Source organism: Lepeophtheirus salmonis, chromosome 5, assembly GCF_016086655.4.
Source record: "Lepeophtheirus salmonis chromosome 5, UVic_Lsal_1.4, whole genome shotgun sequence".
Lineage (NCBI taxonomy): Eukaryota > Metazoa > Arthropoda > Copepoda > Siphonostomatoida > Caligidae > Lepeophtheirus > Lepeophtheirus salmonis.
Window position 1 is genome coordinate 3,320,632 of NC_052135.2, and position 17,948 is coordinate 3,338,579.

The window sequence follows — 17,948 nt, forward strand, 5'->3', positions numbered from 1 at the left end:
CATATTAAAAAATGGAAATACTTGACATAAAATTTAAAGAAATGAAGGGTAACTTTTAATTGAGGTGTAGCAACGAGTTAGAATACTACCAGTGACATAAAAATATAATTAATTTTTTTTTCCTAAGCTGTTATTTCTGCTACATATATATTGTACATATAAGTTGGTTTCTTTTCGCAACTTCAAGGATATTTTTTTATTTTGTTTTATCAAACTGTTATTATTATTTCTTTATTCTTGAGGAGGGAACGCCTAAGAATTAAGTGAGTAGTTACGTGTGAGTGTGCAACGAAAAACGGAGATGAACACCAAGGATTTCTTCTATATTATTAAATCAAAATTTGTATGTTCCTCGACGCTTAATAACTCCTGGTAATGAATTGGTAGTATTTTATATGATATATAAAATTCAATATGCGAGAGTGGGACTTTTATGAGTGTTCAAACCGTTGGACCTAGCAAGCTGAAACTTTCCATTGGTGTCTCTTTTGAACTTGGTCAGGTAAAGACGTGGATCCTGATTTATTATTATTTTTTTTTTTTTTTTTGGAGTTATAAGGAGAGCTTATTGTATACCAAAAAAAAGAAGACTAGATAGGGGGTTTGAGTTATAAATCAAAAAATTACTGGCGTCTCAAAAAAGAACAATACGAATAAGATCGTTTTTTAATTTGATTCAAAATCAAAAGTTATGGTAAAAATAAGAAATCGGTGAAAATTGCACATTCTTTTTTTTATGCGCAAAAAAATACAAGAAGGCGACAGAATATTAGATTTGTAGATAAAATAAAGTTTGTAAAAATTTGTCTGGAAATTCTTTTCCACATAAAAATTGATTCCTAACTGAAATATCTGTCTTTTACCGAAATATTTTTCATCAAACGTCAATTTTCAATTTTTTTTTGTACATAAATGCCACAAAAAGATGCTTTTTCAAAATGTAAATCTATACCTCCATATTAAACTATGTAGTATTTTTAATTTCCAGAACATTTTATTACATAACTTTTCCATTATTTGCAAAAATGAACCAGTTATGGAGGGTTATTTTGTCGACAATATTATTCTCCATAACTTTTTGTTATGCAAAAACGAAAAAAATCTTCGTAGGCTTGTGTTCCTTTTTACAATGCTAATAAACAATATTATCTCTTTTTTTTTGCAAAAAATAGTGCAAAACAGTTTTTTGCATTTTTTTAAGCGAATTTTGATTTGGCAATTTTTTTAAAATATAAGATGAACTTCTCATCTAGAATTTTTTTTCATCCATATATGTTGGTTAAAGGACTCTAGGTAAAGAGTGTACACTCAAGGCAAGGAAGGTAGGGTTTAGTAGTTATCAATTCTGATTGGCTTAAAATTAGAAGCTGCTACATGTTCCTCCAGCTAGGCACTCAGCAGGTGGGGGGGGGGGAAGGGAATCAGTGTGTCTCCCCCTAGGGATAAGTAATATAACAAATGATGAAGAAAATCCAGTGTAGATGGGTATGTTAAAAAAGAGAAACCAAAAATCAACACATGGTAACTCTTACAATTTGAAGAATGTTTAGAAGAAGAGAAAGAATATTGCTTATGACGTTTCATTAGATCAGCTACAATCAGCTGTGAGTAGAGAGGAAGGCGAAAAGGATCTAAACAAGGACATTTGCCAGAATTACTTCAATGTCGATCCTCAATTCTACTCTAAGTCCAATAGAGGACTTTCAATTATAACTCCGCAACAAATCCTCAGGGTTACGCTCCGTCTTTTATGAACACACACGAATGTTCAATCAGGTTTTGAATATAATTGAATCTATTTATAAAGAAAATTCACTACTCAGGAATTAAATAATAATGACAACTGCTAAGGAAAATAAAATTCATTCTTCATATTACAAAAAAACGGGCTAGCTAAAAAACACACCGGATTTACATCGCTAAATATAAGGAATAACTATTTATCGACACCTTTATCAAACATGATATTTATGTATTTACATATATTGTTTATAGTTGTGGATGATTAGATAATTAGTTTTAGCGATTCTGCAAAGATCTTTAAAATATTGCTCCGGTTGCAATTACCCGATTTGGACTAATTTATAATTTTTGCATGATATCGGATTTGATGGTACTAATTATAGCTCTTTATCATTCTTATCCGTAGAGTTATTTGGGTTTGAAAGAATTTGATTAATTAATTATTATTATTTTTTTTGTATATTATAAATTAAAGCCATAAACTGATTTCCATAAATCGTACCAATAAAAACTCAAAAGCTAAATTGCACTTAATTAAAATTAATAAAATATATTGTTAATTTAAAATTTATTTCGACGGCAAACGTATATTCCTCACTAAATTTGTCTCTCACGAGTCAGCATTTCGATCAAATAGAGTATTAACCTAAAATGCCTAAAAAAAGATGAATTGGTAACATATTGGATTACAAATCCAATATGAACAGTCAACTCAACAAACCAATTGTGACAAAACAGAACTATTTCTCTCAGGGATACGGGTGGATCTAATCATTTATAAAATATCGGATCAGAAATTATTTTGATATTAGTCCATTTAAACACTAGTACAAATACAAATGAAGGAATCTCAAGTATCATGCAGTTGAAATGAGATTCACGCATTTCCAATCAATTTCACTACTTTAAAATATCACAATTTTTTCAATCCACCCATCTTTATCATTAAGAACTCAAAGCAACCAGTGCCATCAAATATATAATTGGAGGTCAATAAATTAGTGTTGGATCAGTCTAAAAAACTAAAAAGACTACAGTCCTATCAGTCCGGTTCTAATAAAATTTGTCAGTCCTATGACCAGTCCTTATCGGTCTTTTGTAGAAACTACAACAGATGAAATGACCTTAGTCACTAGTTACTACTAACAACGTAATTTGAGTCGCTGAAGTTACATCATAATTCATAAGCTCTTTCAAATAGACAAGATACTAGTGATATGTCGTTCGCAAATGTAACGGATCTATGAGCCGGCTCTTTGAAATGAAAGACGGGAGCCGGCTTCCCCTAAATGATGTATTTCTTGCCTTTTTGATTATAATTCTTTTTTTCGTCAGGATGAAATTTGAAGCAAAAATAGGAGGAAAATATTTTTTGCGGGATTTATTTTCTTAAAAAATCTGTAGAGACATTTGGGAGTCGAAAGAGCCGGCTCTTTTTATTGACCCGAATCGAAAGATCGGTTCTCTAAAAAGAGCAAGAATTCCCATAACTACCATATAACAGTAGGAGATGTGTGACTAGAACGTATATGTTTAGGCTATCATTCATTATTTTCTTAGTTCTTATAGTCTTCACCCCTAGCTATGAGTGAAGAAAATAAAAAAATAGCTAGGACTGAAAGACCGAGTCCTTAGGAACGTAAAAAAGATCGGACTGATAAAAAAGAAGACTGAAAGGGCGGTGAAAAAAAATGATAAGGCAATCAGTCCAAGGACTGATCCAACAATAATCAGGAATTATTTATATAATTGAGACCTTTGTTGAATGATATTGATAGTAAGTAGTAAGATAAAAAATATCAAGCCAAACTTATTTCTAAATTTGTTGAATACTTAAGCGTGTACGGTAAATTAGCTATAATTCAAAGGTAAGTGGTTTTACGAATATAGTAAGTAGACAATGTTCCCACGTTCGATGGAATCTGTCAACTTTTCCTTCTAAATATTATTCAAAGTATGACACCTTATTCTCGAACCAGGGGCGTCAAAGGATTCTACTTTGAGGGCCCCTTGGTTTTTGGATTATTTTTTTAAATCCAAAAATCAAATTTTTTTGAAAAAATAAATTTTAAATGTTAAATTTTTTGGAACAAAAAATTCCAAAAATCTTTAGAGAAAATTAAATTTTTGAATTTTTTTTTCAAAAATCCACATTTGTTCACAGAAAGAAACTTCAAATATGCAATTTTTGGAAACACAATTTGATAAATTAGATTTCAAATATAACTTTTTTTCAAATTTCAAATATTACATTTTTTGGAAAAAAATTTCAAAAATTAAATTTAAAATTTTTAGAAAAAAAAATTCTAAAAATTAAATTTTCTAGTAAAAAGGAATAAATCCTTAACTTTCATTATTTTTAAATAGGATCCAGTTTCAATGGATTTACCTATATTATGTACTTACTTGTATATAGTTTATAGTTATATAGTTTTATGAAATGTAGGAAAAAGGATGTAATCATAATTTAAGAAATTACTTTGAGCATACATAATTGCCCATAGATTGGCGTGCCTAGCCCATTAAATGTGGAGAAATTAGAGATAAGTTAAAGAAGAAGAAAAAAATAACTCTAGCCCTAGGATGAAAGCCATCAAACCTCACGATGATGAAATGCACGCAACGTAAGCAAGACATCACTACTGTCTATCAGGCAGGAGGAGAGAAAAAACATATTATAGTCCTATGTTTGTTAATCATTACAGACAATATTTATTCCATATCACCACCACCCTAAAAAATTGTACATTCTGATGGTTCACGTGATCATTACCTTTGCATTTTTGTAGTAACTGATCTTGGATTACATGCATTCTGGTAATACTAATTAAACTGAACAAAGAGCTTCATTAAAATATCTATAAGATATAGAGATCACTTAGAAATCCCATATAATGCTGAATTACATCTATTGTTTATTTATATTATTCCCATATAATGCTGAATTACATCTATTGTTGATTTATATTATTAACATTAACAGATATTAATTGCTACTAGTTAGAAATATGAACTAGTAAGAGCCAGGACAAAGTTGAGGGATGCAACAGACTGACTAACTTTTGTCGCCACCATAATAATTTTGATAATATAAAAAGTGATTTAAGATAAATGGAAGGATGAAGTGGAAGAAGTAGGTATACTAATCTAATATATATGAATGGCGGCCAGAACTGGAAGACAATGAATGAACGTAACTAAGGACGCAAGTGTTAGTTAAGTACATGGTCGTAATCATTCCTAACAATAATATGGTAGAAGAAAAATGAAGCTACAAGAAGAGGATGGCCGAAGTGAATTCTAGCTCTAGCAGCTAAAGGCTAAACTGCATGCAGTGAAATAAAAAAAGACTTTCCCAGTTTTTGAATAAGGAGTTCGAGTCAGAGGAAAGTGTAAGAAAAGACCGTATCATAACTAAGAAAAACACTGGCGCTTGGAGTTACCGAAGAAGAGAGAGAGGATTGATTCTCTGCTTTGTTTTGAGTCTCATCTGGAGTCCGCCTAAGAGAGAAAGATTCGTGATTTAGAAGTGAGATTAAGAAGAGAAGAGTTGGTGTGAAGGAAATGAATGGAAGATTCAGGATTCCTTGAAAGATGTAGAAGAGAAACAAAATGGCGGCTAAAATATGAATAAAAAAAGTAAATAAATAAAGTTCCGTAGACACTATCATGAAATTACTGAAACCGAGTTGGATCGCAAAGGAGGGTCAGCCGATTTTTAGCATTGATATTCATCCAGATGGAACTCGTTTTGTGACGGGGGGTCAGGGAAATGACTCTTCGGGTCGCATCTCCATTTGGAATATGAAATATATAAAGGAGCACGGCCGCGTAGAGTCTTCAACTTCCCCTAAACTTTTGAGTCAAATGGACCATCATTTGGGTTGTGTGAATACAGTTCGATGGAGTCATTCAGGACGATTCTTGGCATCCGGTAGAGCATTTATTGATTTATTCTAGGATCCATTAATATTCTTTCTAACCACTGCTTGTTTTTAGGCGGGGATGATAAAATAGTCATGATTTGGGAGCAGTCCAATCTTCAGCAAAGCTCGAATCTCTTGGGAGGAGCCAATGTGGAATATTGGAAATGTAAATTTACTCTGAGAAGACATGATGGGGATATTCTTGACCTTGCATGGTCAGTAAGAGATAATTTTATTGCAACTGCTAGTGTGGATAATTCCATTATAATATGGAATGCTGATAAGTTGCCAGAAGTAATTAAGATACTCAAAGGCCATACGGGACTAGTAAAGGGGGTCATTTTTGATCCAGTTGGAAAATATTTAGCATCTCAATCTGATGATAAAACATTAAGACTTTGGAGAACTTCTGATTGGGAAGTTGACTCTGTCATTACTGAACCTTTTTTAGAATGTGGTGCCACTACGCATTTTCTTAGACCTGGATGGAGTCCTGATGGGTCTTTATTGGGTAAAAAGAGGAAAATTTGTATCTTTTTGATTTTATAATCCTTGTTTTTCAGTATCAGCACATGCCATGAATGGAGGTGGCCCTACCGCTCAAATGATTGATCGGCAAGGGTGGAAAAAATCTAGAGACTTTGTTGGCCATAAAAAGGCAGTTTCCTGTGTTCGTTTTCACAATCAGATTTTTCAACGAGAAGGGCAGTCTGATTCATATGTAACAGTTGCCCTAGGATCAAGAGACCGTGGGTTTTCAGTATGGTGTACGAATCTCAAGCGACCCTATTTTGTTGTCAATGACATATTTGATCAAAGTGTTCTCGACATAAGCTGGTGGAAAAATATACTTGTTGCCTGTTCTATGGATGGTTCAATTGCTGCCTGTGTTTTAGATGAGAAAGAGCTTGGAGTCGCAATCTCGGATTCAAAGACATATGAATTTATGACGAATCGATATGGCAAGTCCTTTGGTACGAAACCTAAATCTCAACAAAACGGAACATCTCTCATTGCTGAAAATCCTGAAGCTTTGGGATTCAATGACGATGAAAATTCATCCTGTAAAGATTCAATTAAAGTGAATGGTGTTTCCTCGATACCTCAATTTGTTAAACCAAAAGGTCCCACCGATAAACAAATAGAAGCACGTACGCTCGATGGAAAACGAAGGATAACACCTGTCTTCATACCTGAGTTTGGGGAACCATTGGGGACTGGAGAATTTGGAAGTGCTTCCTCACGCGAACGTTCTAAAATCCCTGTTGAGAAACGTGATGATATAGTTACTCCTAATGTAAGCCCAGTAAAAAGTAGTAATGATTCATCTTCAACAGAAAACAAAATTCAACCTGTGATCAAACCTTCCCTCACTCCTCCTCAAGAACCACCTGTTAACATAATTGCTGTTAAGAAAAAACCTAAGAACTCATCATCAGATGTAAAATCCATTCCTGTCAAGAAGAAACCGTCCTCAGTCGCTCCAACGCCTCCTCAATCAGTAACTTCTAAAACATCTGAACCTCTCGATTCCTCTTCCATCACTTCTAGTACTGGCACAAGTAGTAGTAGTAGTGATAGCAAGGATGTACCACCGTCTCAAACCAGTAAAACGCTTACCAAAGAAGATAAATTAAAAGACGCCAAACTTCGCAAACCGGAGCTTGTATCCAAGAGAAAACTCCCTGAGAACGGCGATGATGACGATGAGGATGCCCCTTTACATCGACCTAAGCGCCGAAGACTAAGACCTTTTGATGATGACGACGATGATGAAGAAGAGGTTGGAATAGATCGGTGTACTAGTTCCTATCCAACTCTGAAACATCATCGGAATTCCTATCGTTTACCACCCTTAAATGCTCAAAGTCGTTGTCACGTCTATACCTTTCCTGATGATAATCAGGCTTGTGTTACTAATGATTATAGTCTATCTAAAATTCATCATTTAAGGTATAAGAGTCAACACTGTGAATGGGAAACTTTATTCACTTCTCCAATAATGTCAGTACTGAGGAGCCAAAATTTTGTGATAGCTGCAACTTGTGATGGTTGTATTCACGTATTTAGTCCTTATGATGTTGGAAGTTCTGCTCACCGCTTATTACCTCCTCTCGTTCTTCCTTCACCAATATCTAAAATTGCCGGGGGGAAAAACGAAAAACTCGCATTAATTACAGTTGATGCCGGTTTCTACCTCTGGGATCTTTCCCAAGAATCGCCTAGAATTATTATGAAAAACGAGTCCCTCATACCTATTGTCTCTCCCGACGCATCCGTTTCAAAACTGAGTTTTTTACCCCCTAGAGAAGAGCCTATTATTATTACAAGTGATGGGAAATCGTTTTGCTATAATACGAGTTTGGGAGCATGGTTAAAATTAACCGATGGAAACGATGGGATCAAAGAAATATCTGGATATCGTGGAACTTCCACACTAAATGGTAATTGTTCCCTGCCACTGGCTGACTTGGATCGCCAAACAGAGGTCCGTTGTAATGGTAAAAGTAACTTTTTATTGAGTAATGGAAAACAGAGAAATGAAGAAGAAGAAGAAAAAATGAAATACCTCGCTTCTATAACCCATTGTGAATCTCAACGTTGTACTGCTCAGTATCTTTCTTCCTGTGAGGAATATAAGTACTGGTTATTAGCCGAAATAAGACATTTAAGTTCTAACAGACAAAATAAAGATCGAGAATTGAGGCAAATACTTCGTAATCTTCTCGGACCTGCGCATTCCTCTTCTGACGCCTTCTCAAATTCGTCATCATGGAACCCCAAAGTAATGAGTATAAACAAACGAGACCTATTGAAAGAGGCTCTAAAGATTTTGGGTGGTTCTTCCAATTATCAAAAACTTTTCGCTGAATTTAATGATCAGCTCAATTCTTCTCATGATTTGGCAGACGCCAGTTCTATCCTAAATATTTGATAATCATGAATATCCATGCATCTACCGATACAAAATTAACGACGCATCATAAATACGGAAACAAGTATATTTAATATTGATAAAATATATAATGACTTAGTCAAGCTTTCCCATACAGTTTTCTCAAAAACTTTGTTTGTGCTTCTTTTTCTAGACGCTGTAATTCCGCTAGAGTTGGAGCTAATTCGCTCGCATGACCTATGTAACCAGTACCTACAAAATAAATATGAATATTTTTATGAAATCATAAATATTATGTGTTTAAGTGTTATAATTACCTAGTTCTTTTCTTTTTGCACCGTATACAACTTTCCCATCAAATTCGTCAGCCTTTATTCTAATTTCTGTTGAGACTTGTTGAATGGTTATACCTAGGTGCTCTTCAATATCAGCTAAACATTGAATTTCGTTATACCAGATGCAGCAACCACCATTGCTGGTTAAATTCGTATTGTAACATCCTTTACCACGTTTTGGACAACCATGATACCAAACTTTTTCCTTCACTGTAGATATTAGAGATATTGCTAGACCCATTCTTTCAGCACGACCCACCCTTCCAATTCTATGCACGTAATTTGATTTTTCATCTGGCAAGGTCATGTTAATCATAAATGGCAATCCTTTGATGTCTAATCCTCTTGCAGCAACGTCCGTACAAATTAAGAATTTGACTTCTTTGTTCTAAAACATTTACATAGAAATAACCTCATAAATAGTTAAGTAATATTTTATTTATATTACTTTAAACTTGGCAAGATTTGATGTTCTTTCATTTGGGGTTCTATCGGAATGAAGACAAACGCATGAGTATGGATTAGCTGAATTTTTGGATCCTCCGCCAATTTTATTAAAGTGCCGTTCCAAATTATCACAGTCAACTTTAGTGCGACAAAATATAATACCGTGATCCATTTTATGCTCATCAATGGCACGTACACAATATTCCCCTTTAAGCATTTTAGCAGCTTCTGAAAGTCCCTCTGAAAAGACAAGTTTTGTTTTTGCTTTTCATGTGTAAATCTTTTTTTTAAATTATTAAATATAAAAGAATTTCTAAGTGTAAGTTAGAATTTAAACTGTCGTGAAATATGAGAAAATTAACCTGGTGTTGTAATGCCCGTTCCCGTCCTATCATTTTTATGAACTCCATCTGTTTGGATAAGATACCGATTGTTGAATGCTGAATGATCCACCTCAGGATTGACTTTTACTATAACGTGATGAACAGTATCTGGCACTGAATCTTGTCCTTTCAAGTCGACCCATGTGGGGAAATGCATTAGTTTTTCTGCCAACTTTTTCACTTCAAAAGAATGAAGAGTAGCAGAGCATACAATCATTTGAAGTCTAGATCCGTCACTTGTCATTTTAGGTATATTTCCATGAAATCTAACGATCATATTTTCGTAGCCTGATTTGAGTAATCCATCAGCTTCATCTAATACGAAAAAACGAACTTGCTCTAAGGAAAGGTGACCACTATTAACTAAATCCTCAAGGCGACCAGGAGTACCAATAACTATATCAATGCCAGATTTGAGTTCTGCTATTTGAGATTTGATATCAGCTCCTCCAACAACAAGAAGTTCCTTGACAAAAGGTTGTTCCATATGAGTTTTAAATAGTTTTATTTGATTACATGTTTGTTGAGCCAATTCTCTAGACGGCTAAAAAAAAAAAAGGGTAATTCATTAAGGAATTAACAATGACTTGGAGAAATACCTCAATAATTATAGCAAGTGGAGCGTTATTGATCTTTGTTAGGATCTTACTACTAGGTGCCCTTGGATTTTTAACAACATCTTTAGACTCTGCTTTGCTGAATGCAATAAAACCATTACTTGGCGGATATTTAAATGGAGAATCACCGAAATTTAATTCAAGTTCTGAATTTTTCAATGATACCGTTGGAAAAAATGCCTCTCTCTTTTGATCTTGAGATATTTTGAAGGCTGTTCCTAAATGTTTACCGTCCTTGCTAAAGCTAATATCTCCATTATTTAAATCCAAAAAACACCCTATCACACTTGCTTTCCCATAAGACTCACCATAATCATCAAATTGACGGTTATTTGACTTTTTACCCGTGCCACCAAAACCATAACCTAATTAATATATTCATTCAATCATAATTGAGATCCTTTAACACAACTATGATTTACCTTTTTTACATGTTCCCAGATTCAGATTTGCAGAGCCACAACTCACTCCAACCCGGCAGATCCCTTCATCCTTGACATAGGTCTCAAAATAGTACTTCCCTATTCCAGCTACACCTTGACATGTTCGCCCTCCATGCCAATCTTTTAAATGCCTAGACTGGCATCGCAATGCTCCAGGAAGAAGTGTGAACTCTGATCCACGATCATTGATGGAAAGTTTCCAACCTTGGTCATCCCCTCCAGCATCCTTCTTTCCTTTCTTGGGGTTACTTAAATCCCTAAGAAACTCCCAAGTCACTTGGAGTAATGGTATACAAAATGCACCCGTTTTACCGGAGCCCGTTTCTGCTGCCATGAGGACATCGCCTCCACCAAGGATTTGGCCAATGGCTTCACTTTGAATATCTGTGGGAAGATGCCAGCCCATTTCGTCCACGGAGGCCGCGATTTCAGGCATGACACCAAATTCTGAAATTAATACATAAATATTCCATTCGTAATTTGAGATACACTTCGAAGGGATCATCACTTACCCTCAAAGGCAGTCATCTTTAGTCTTTACAGTCTCTGACTTTTCCTTCTCCTAGAAAAATCAAAATATATACTTAATAGGAGTTAGGGAACAGGAGAATTCAGAGTGAAATATTAATTATTATTTAATATAAATAATTAATAATTTTTATTAAATATTTGGTATTGCTTGCAACTTGCAAATTACTGTGGGATGATTATTTATATTTTATGGTTGCCTAAATAAAGAAACTAATGGGTCATAGATGTATACAGTATAACTATAAGTTGCTAAAGAACTCTGATATCGCAGAAGTTCACGTCAACTGTTGTCCCAATAATATAAACTTGAAAATCAAGGGAAAAAACTAAACATGTATAAATATAATAGCATAGGTCCACCCAACAACAGCTAACGTGAATTTATGAAACAACAGCGCTCTCAAGTAAAACTTTGTCGCATAATCAGGGCAAAATGAAAATAATAATATAACTAACTTCATATTATGTTAATGTTTTGTTAGAAAAAAGCCGAAGATGACGTTAATAATATTCGGTGATGACGTCATAAGGTGACATTTAGTAATATATGTTATTTATTCTGACTATAATTACATTTCACTTGGAGTGCAAGGAAGGCCCCTGATAGGCATAGTTGATATACTCAATACTGATTGTAACTTGTTCACTGACTCCTTCTCAGTTAGAACTCCTAGGGATTCTTATTCATTCATGCTTTCTCATTGCTCTCATCAATAGAAAGGATCCTAGTAATTACTAATTATGAACACCTTGAAATCATTTGTTCGCAACATTTCAGAAAGAGTAAGGATTGGACATCAAATTAATTATCCATAATACTATTAGTTAGTAATTATTATATGTAATAACTAATAATCTCTCATTTTAGACTGAAGATCGAAAAGTCTCATCAACTACAGAAGTAATTTTTGAATACTTTATAGTCAATAAATGATTTTGCATTTATGTACTGATTCTTTTCTTTAAAGGTCCAGAATGTGGAAGGATTTCTATGTCCACAGTGTATGAATCCCTTTGAGAGTGCAGAGGCTCTCCATTTTCATTTTAACAATGATCATATTAATAATGATGATACTCCAAATATCAGTATGGATTATGGTGATCTAGAAGATGAATCTCTTGATTCGAGAGATAAACAAAGCATTTGTAATCTATAAATAATAAATATTTACTAAACGCCTCCTTGTTAATGTTTTATCTTTTTTTTAAAAAGATTCTGAAGGCAGCTTGCAATTTCCCAAAACTCCATCAGAAAGTGATAAACTAAATGGAAGCGTTTCAGATTTCTCTCTCTCACAATCCAAATTACACTTATCAAAAGATGAATGCAGTAGATGCATTGATTTAACACAGGAGCATGCATCACAACTAACAGCTTTAGAAACCAAGGTGGAGTCAATGAATCAAGATCTGAGTCGTAAAAACAAGGAAATAGACGATCAAAAACATCAGTTGTCGCAAGAAGTATCGTATGTAAGTAGATTTTCTTCGTCTTTCCCCCACTGATAGGTCATATTTCCTGATTCTACATAAATTTTAGTTGAAAGAAATCATTCAAAGCAAAAGTGATGAAATAATTGTATTGAAAGAATCTGTTGAGGATTTGAAAGATAATAAAAATGAATTCGTCCAAAGTGAAAGTGCAAAACTTTCTGAATTATCCAAAAAATTAGGTAATTATCTTCACTGCCAATTGCATATCATACAATCAATCTATTTATTCAATTTATTTAGAAGAGACACAAAGTCTATACGGATCTCAATCGAAGGAACTCAACGTATTAAAGAAGAAATATGAAGATGCAAAATTGGAGAAAGAACAGTTAACGTGTGTCAATTTTGAAAAGTAAGGGTATATTTGATCCTATTAGTATCTAGTTCAATATGTATAAAATAACTTCAGGGAGAAAAAAGAATCTTCTTTGGAAAAAATTATATCGGAATTAAGATCACAAGTTACTCAATCTGAGCAAGATAGAGGAAAGTTACTAAAGGAAATTGAGTTAGGTGAAGGAACTAACATGGCTTTAGATCAGCTCAAACAGGAAAATGAACAACTTTCAAAACAAATCAAAATGGAAAAAAGTGCTTCTCAAAAGTTAGGGGAAGATCTTCAATCACAAATATCTAAGCTTAATCAAGAACTCATCGAGACTAAGAGTAAATGTTTGAGTTTAAGTGATTCCTTGGAAGAATCTAAAGAAAAGGTATGTAGTATTACATCCAAGTATGATGCTCTATCAGCTACAAAGGAAGATGTATCGCTTCAATTAGATTCAAAGGTAAGAGAGAGGTACATTTTATCTCAAACTGTGTTTTCCATTTATTATATTTCAGGAAAAAGTAATTGCTGATCAGAATAAAAAGTACAAGGAATTACAAAGTAAACTCAATCATGCAAGCGAAAAAAATTTAAAGATTGGTATTGAAAAAAAGCAAGTTAATAGGTAAAATTGAAAAACTCACAAAGAAGGTAGATGATTTAGTAAAATCCATGGAGGATACCGAAGGGCAGTTGAATGAAAAGGTGAGTCTTATGCAAAGTATGTAGCATTTATTGAAAAAAAATTTTTTAGACCTCTCAAATTGAGGATCTAACTGCCCAGACACATACTCTAATGAATGAGAAAAGTTGTTTAGAAGAATCTATATCTAAAAAAGAAGATAAAATACATGAATTAAATACTGAAGCAGAAAGATTTCTCGGAGACAAACAATCTCTAACGCAATCATATGAAATCTCAATTAAAGATCTGAATCATGAAAATTCTCAGTTAAAGTTGGATAAAGAGGATATCTTCACCGAAAGGAATGAGCTAGAAAAAAAAATTTGCTCTCTCCAAAAATCTTATGAAGTCAAAGTTGAGGAACTGAATCTTAAATTAAAAGAAGCAAATATCTCTATCGATTCATATGCTAGTATTAAAACAGAATTAATGGAAGAGTTAAAAAATTTGAAAAATGAACGTGATACACTCAAGGAGAAAAGTGATAATTTAACTAAATCATTTGATAACCAAACAGGGAAATTAAAAGAGTCTATCTCAAATTTAGAAAAAGATAAGGTAAATTTATGAATATTATATTAAGTCAGATCATTATTCACTCTTTCTTTTTCAACTATAGAAGGAAAGAATACACCTTTATGAAGAAAAGATTTCTAAATTGGATGATTGTCTGACAAACACAACGACTGAACTTAAGGAATTACGAGCAAAAAATCAAAAGTTTCAAGAGTTAAGGACAAACTTGGAGAAAAAGTTGAATGAATCGATAAAGTCCAGGGACTATATGTTGAGCCAAAAATTAGAACTCGAAGCTCAAGTTGGAGCTTCTAATGATGAAAGAAAAGCTTTATTGGAGCGGTGCCTTGGCACTGAAACAGAATTAGATCGTTCAAGATCTAATTGTATTGAATTAAGGAGAAAGTTGGATGATTCTCAAGCTGCATTACATGAACTTGGAAGAGAAAATCAATCGATTCAGGTAGGAAATATTTCCTAATCCTCGTATTATTCATTGCATTAATTTTTAATAGTTGGAACTCAACAAATTAACCGGAAGAAAATGGGCAGATGACTCAGAAGTTACAGAATGTGTGGGATGTAAAAGTCAATTCTCAATTACCATTAGGAAACATCATTGTAGAAATTGTGGACAGATATTTTGTAAGGACTGCTCTTCCAAAACGTCTTCGAACATGAAAAATTATAAGAAAGCTCAGCGTGTTTGTGATGGTTGTTTTGAAGAGCTGGCTGTCAAGTGACATTTGGGGAATCCACATCCATTGTTTGCTTCAGCATCAACCAGTGGTATTAACTCCTGGGGTGGAAGTGGAAGAAGTTTAAGAACGGAATCAGAAACATCGAGCTTGTGGGAGGAACAATTACATTAACACCCAACTAAGTTTCAGTTTTATACTTGGATAAGTTTTTATGGATAGTCGCAATATATGAAGTATTTACTAATATGTTCTACTTCATACTTATTCATGTTTTGATTCCAATAGCACATACTATAGAAATAGAAAAAATTATTGATTTTGTAAATTTTGTATCCTACTTCAGTACTTATTGTTGTCATTTTTAGAAAATTATATATACAAAGGGGTGTTATAACATGACATATGTATTTTTGAACTATGTCGAAATGCACTTTCTAAGGTTATTTATTAATTATGATTTTTATATCTAAAAATATTTTGTAAAGAAATTCATTTACATAAAGTATAATATAAATGTACAAATATATATTTTAATACAGATTGCTTGTTTAATCCTTTATTTTTCGGATTTCCCAAGGGGTTTCCTATAGTTGAACTAAGATTTAACCAGTGTATTAATCCACTCAAGAAATTCTGACTTCCGCTCAGTTATTAATTTTGGGAGCGAGCTCTCGCTCGTTTTTTTAAAACAATTAGCGCGCGTCCACTCAATAAAAAATGAGCGGCGGTCATTTTTTCAGTCGTATAGAAGTATTTAAATTTCACATCTCTTTATGATGGCAATTAAATTCATGAAATTTGTATATATTATTTATTTCAAAAAAATGAAGGGAAATAATCTACAAAAATAAATAAAACTGAAAGATCTAAAATTATATTAAAAATAAAAAAAATCCATAAAATAGTTTTAACTATTAAATATTTGATTCATTGAGACAAATATTATATTTTTCTAAGTGCCGTACGATTTGTGACAAGCATACATTATTTGCAATAGTTTATTAATTGATTTAAATAAAATAGGCTTGTCAATAAATTTTTATTTGTCTTTAGGTGTTCATTTGGTTACAAAAAGATTGGAAACCACTCTCTTAGGGGATATGTAATTACAACGTTTCGTGCACTATCATCCACTTATTTTGAGCTTGAACAATGAACACACGGCTCTCAAGTTTTGGAACTTATGCTTGCGTTGTATTTTGAGATCTTATGTCAATTTACTACATAAAAATGTAAGAAAATCGTATTTCAGTTGGAAAATACGTTTTCGTAAAAGAAAGATTTATCTTCCAACGTAATCTCCACACACGAAGGAGCTGGTAGTGTCTCTGGGGAACTAATGTCTGAGTCTTCTTGGAGTGGCCAGCTACATGAGAGGCAAACTCGTCACCGAAGACAGCAGAGATCCACAGATACAGGATATAAAAATAGATTCTATCTTATCTTGAGACATAACTTCAACCGTCTTTTCTTGCAATCTTTAAAATTATTCTTTAAATCGTCAGTGCACTGTCTTTTAAAATTCCTCTGTTTTATACCTAATATCCTTCGTTATGGTTTGCCCAACCTGAACGTAAGTTTCAGGTAAAAGGTGTAACCCAAGAGGAAACGAAGTATGACTACGTCTGCTTGTCACTCGACGAGATGTAATAGCTTCTCAAGTGGCACCACTGATAGAAAATCCTTCCAAAGACCCATATTCAACCATTAAAGTTCGTCTTCCGGACATATATAAGCCTTTAGATGGTGAGAAGTTCGAGGCTTTTCTGAATATTGTGGAATTGGTCGAGCGTAGACCATCGACATTAGTTTACAAAATGATAAATCTCCTGTATGGACACAAATTTTGTTTTTGAGCCAGATGTTTCTTCCTTAAAGCAGTGCTGTTCCAATCCGACTCCAACTAGAGTAAGATACTTTCACAGATCCAACTAGGACATGGATAAGAACGATAAGTAAAAACTACTCTAAACTATAAAATATCAGTTGAGGAATCATTTTTTACAACGTGTGTGTGTAGCTAAAACTCATATTGAAAAAGAAAAGAAGTACATTATATAAAATAAAAATCATGAATATGACTATTTGAGGTTTAGCAACGAACGTGTGTAGCTAAAGCTCAGCCAACTACGTCAGGACGTAGGAGTGAACATCTAAATATTGAGTAACTATGTGTGATTGTTGCGTATGCTCATGAAAAACAGAGTGTAACCCTGATAATTTCTTGGCATGTTATCTTCTATATTATTAAAACAAAGTCTATACATTCGTTTATTTCTAATAATTCGGAGCAATCACGTTAGTATATATATATATATATATTTTTTTTTTTTTGATAATATTTAAAATGCTGAAAAGATAAGGAATTATGTACCCATATGAGTTAAAGTAAAAAAGGTTGATTAAAACAACATTCTACGCTATTTATTAAAAATTAAATAGAAACAACACAAAAGGGACACATAATTAGTGATGTAAATCTGGTGTATTTTTTAGCTGGCCCATTTTTTTTGGAATTGGTAATCTGAAGAATGAATTTTCCTTTCCTTAGCAGTTGTCATTGTTATTTAATTCCTGAGTAGTGAACATCCTTTCCTAAATAGATTTTATTATATTCAAAACTTGATTGAACATTCGTGTGTGTTCATAAAAGACGGAGCGTAACCCTAAAGATTTGTTGCGGGGTTATAATTGTAAGTCCTTGTTGGACTTAGAGTAAAATTGGGGATTAAAATCGGAGTAATTCTAGCCAATGTCCTTTTTTATATCCTTTTTTCCTTCCTCTCTTGTCACAACGGATTGTAGCTGATCTAATGAAACATCATGAACATTATTCGTTCTCTCCTCCAAAACATTCTTCAAATTATCAGGGTTACCATGTTGATCTCCGGGTTTTTTTAATA

At 33.3% G+C, this 17,948-nt stretch overlaps 4 protein-coding genes across 6 annotated transcripts; 3 read left to right on the top strand and 1 right to left on the bottom strand.

Annotated features, from left to right (window-relative positions):
- Nucleotides 1-3,240: 3,240 nt before the first annotated feature.
- Nucleotides 3,241-8,855, top strand: Hira (histone cell cycle regulator-like protein). 3 transcript variants are annotated; one of them, XM_071888087.1, is made up of 5 exons: nucleotides 3,483-3,611; nucleotides 4,727-5,677; nucleotides 5,743-6,180; nucleotides 6,233-6,943; nucleotides 7,007-8,855. In XM_071888087.1, exons 2-5 carry the CDS (start codon nucleotides 5,413-5,415, stop codon nucleotides 8,602-8,604), a joined length of 3,012 nt encoding a protein of 1,003 aa, XP_071744188.1. In that variant the 5' UTR covers nucleotides 3,483-3,611; nucleotides 4,727-5,412; the 3' UTR covers nucleotides 8,605-8,855. The 3 variants fall into 3 exon arrangements, with proteins under 3 accessions (XP_071744187.1, XP_071744188.1, XP_040569692.1); XM_071888086.1 differs by having other exon boundaries at nucleotides 3,241-3,520; nucleotides 6,233-8,855; XM_040713758.1 differs by having other exon boundaries at nucleotides 6,233-8,855.
- On the bottom strand, nucleotides 8,658-11,495 carry Ddx1 (ATP-dependent RNA helicase Ddx1). The gene is made up of 7 exons (XM_040713761.2): nucleotides 11,303-11,495; nucleotides 10,770-11,237; nucleotides 10,330-10,712; nucleotides 9,710-10,274; nucleotides 9,349-9,587; nucleotides 8,883-9,288; nucleotides 8,658-8,817 (listed from the first exon to the last, which is right to left on the bottom strand). The coding sequence occupies exons 1-7, from the start codon at nucleotides 11,316-11,318 to the stop codon at nucleotides 8,705-8,707; spliced, it is 2,190 nt and encodes a 729-aa protein (XP_040569695.1). The 5' UTR covers nucleotides 11,319-11,495; the 3' UTR covers nucleotides 8,658-8,704.
- Nucleotides 11,496-11,863: 368 nt separating this feature from the next.
- On the top strand, nucleotides 11,864-13,774 carry LOC121117762 (uncharacterized). The gene is made up of 8 exons (XM_040712253.2): nucleotides 11,864-12,104; nucleotides 12,190-12,222; nucleotides 12,290-12,467; nucleotides 12,535-12,794; nucleotides 12,862-12,994; nucleotides 13,056-13,167; nucleotides 13,225-13,603; nucleotides 13,659-13,774. Exons 1-8 carry the CDS (start codon nucleotides 12,063-12,065, stop codon nucleotides 13,770-13,772), a joined length of 1,251 nt encoding a protein of 416 aa, XP_040568187.1. The 5' UTR covers nucleotides 11,864-12,062; the 3' UTR covers nucleotides 13,773-13,774.
- LOC139904690 (uncharacterized) lies at nucleotides 13,707-15,585 on the top strand. Its single transcript, XM_071888088.1, has 4 exons — nucleotides 13,707-13,848; nucleotides 13,898-14,386; nucleotides 14,448-14,807; nucleotides 14,860-15,585. The coding sequence occupies exons 1-4, from the start codon at nucleotides 13,816-13,818 to the stop codon at nucleotides 15,085-15,087; spliced, it is 1,110 nt and encodes a 369-aa protein (XP_071744189.1). The 5' UTR covers nucleotides 13,707-13,815; the 3' UTR covers nucleotides 15,088-15,585.
- The last annotated feature ends 2,363 nt before the right edge of the window (nucleotides 15,586-17,948 follow it).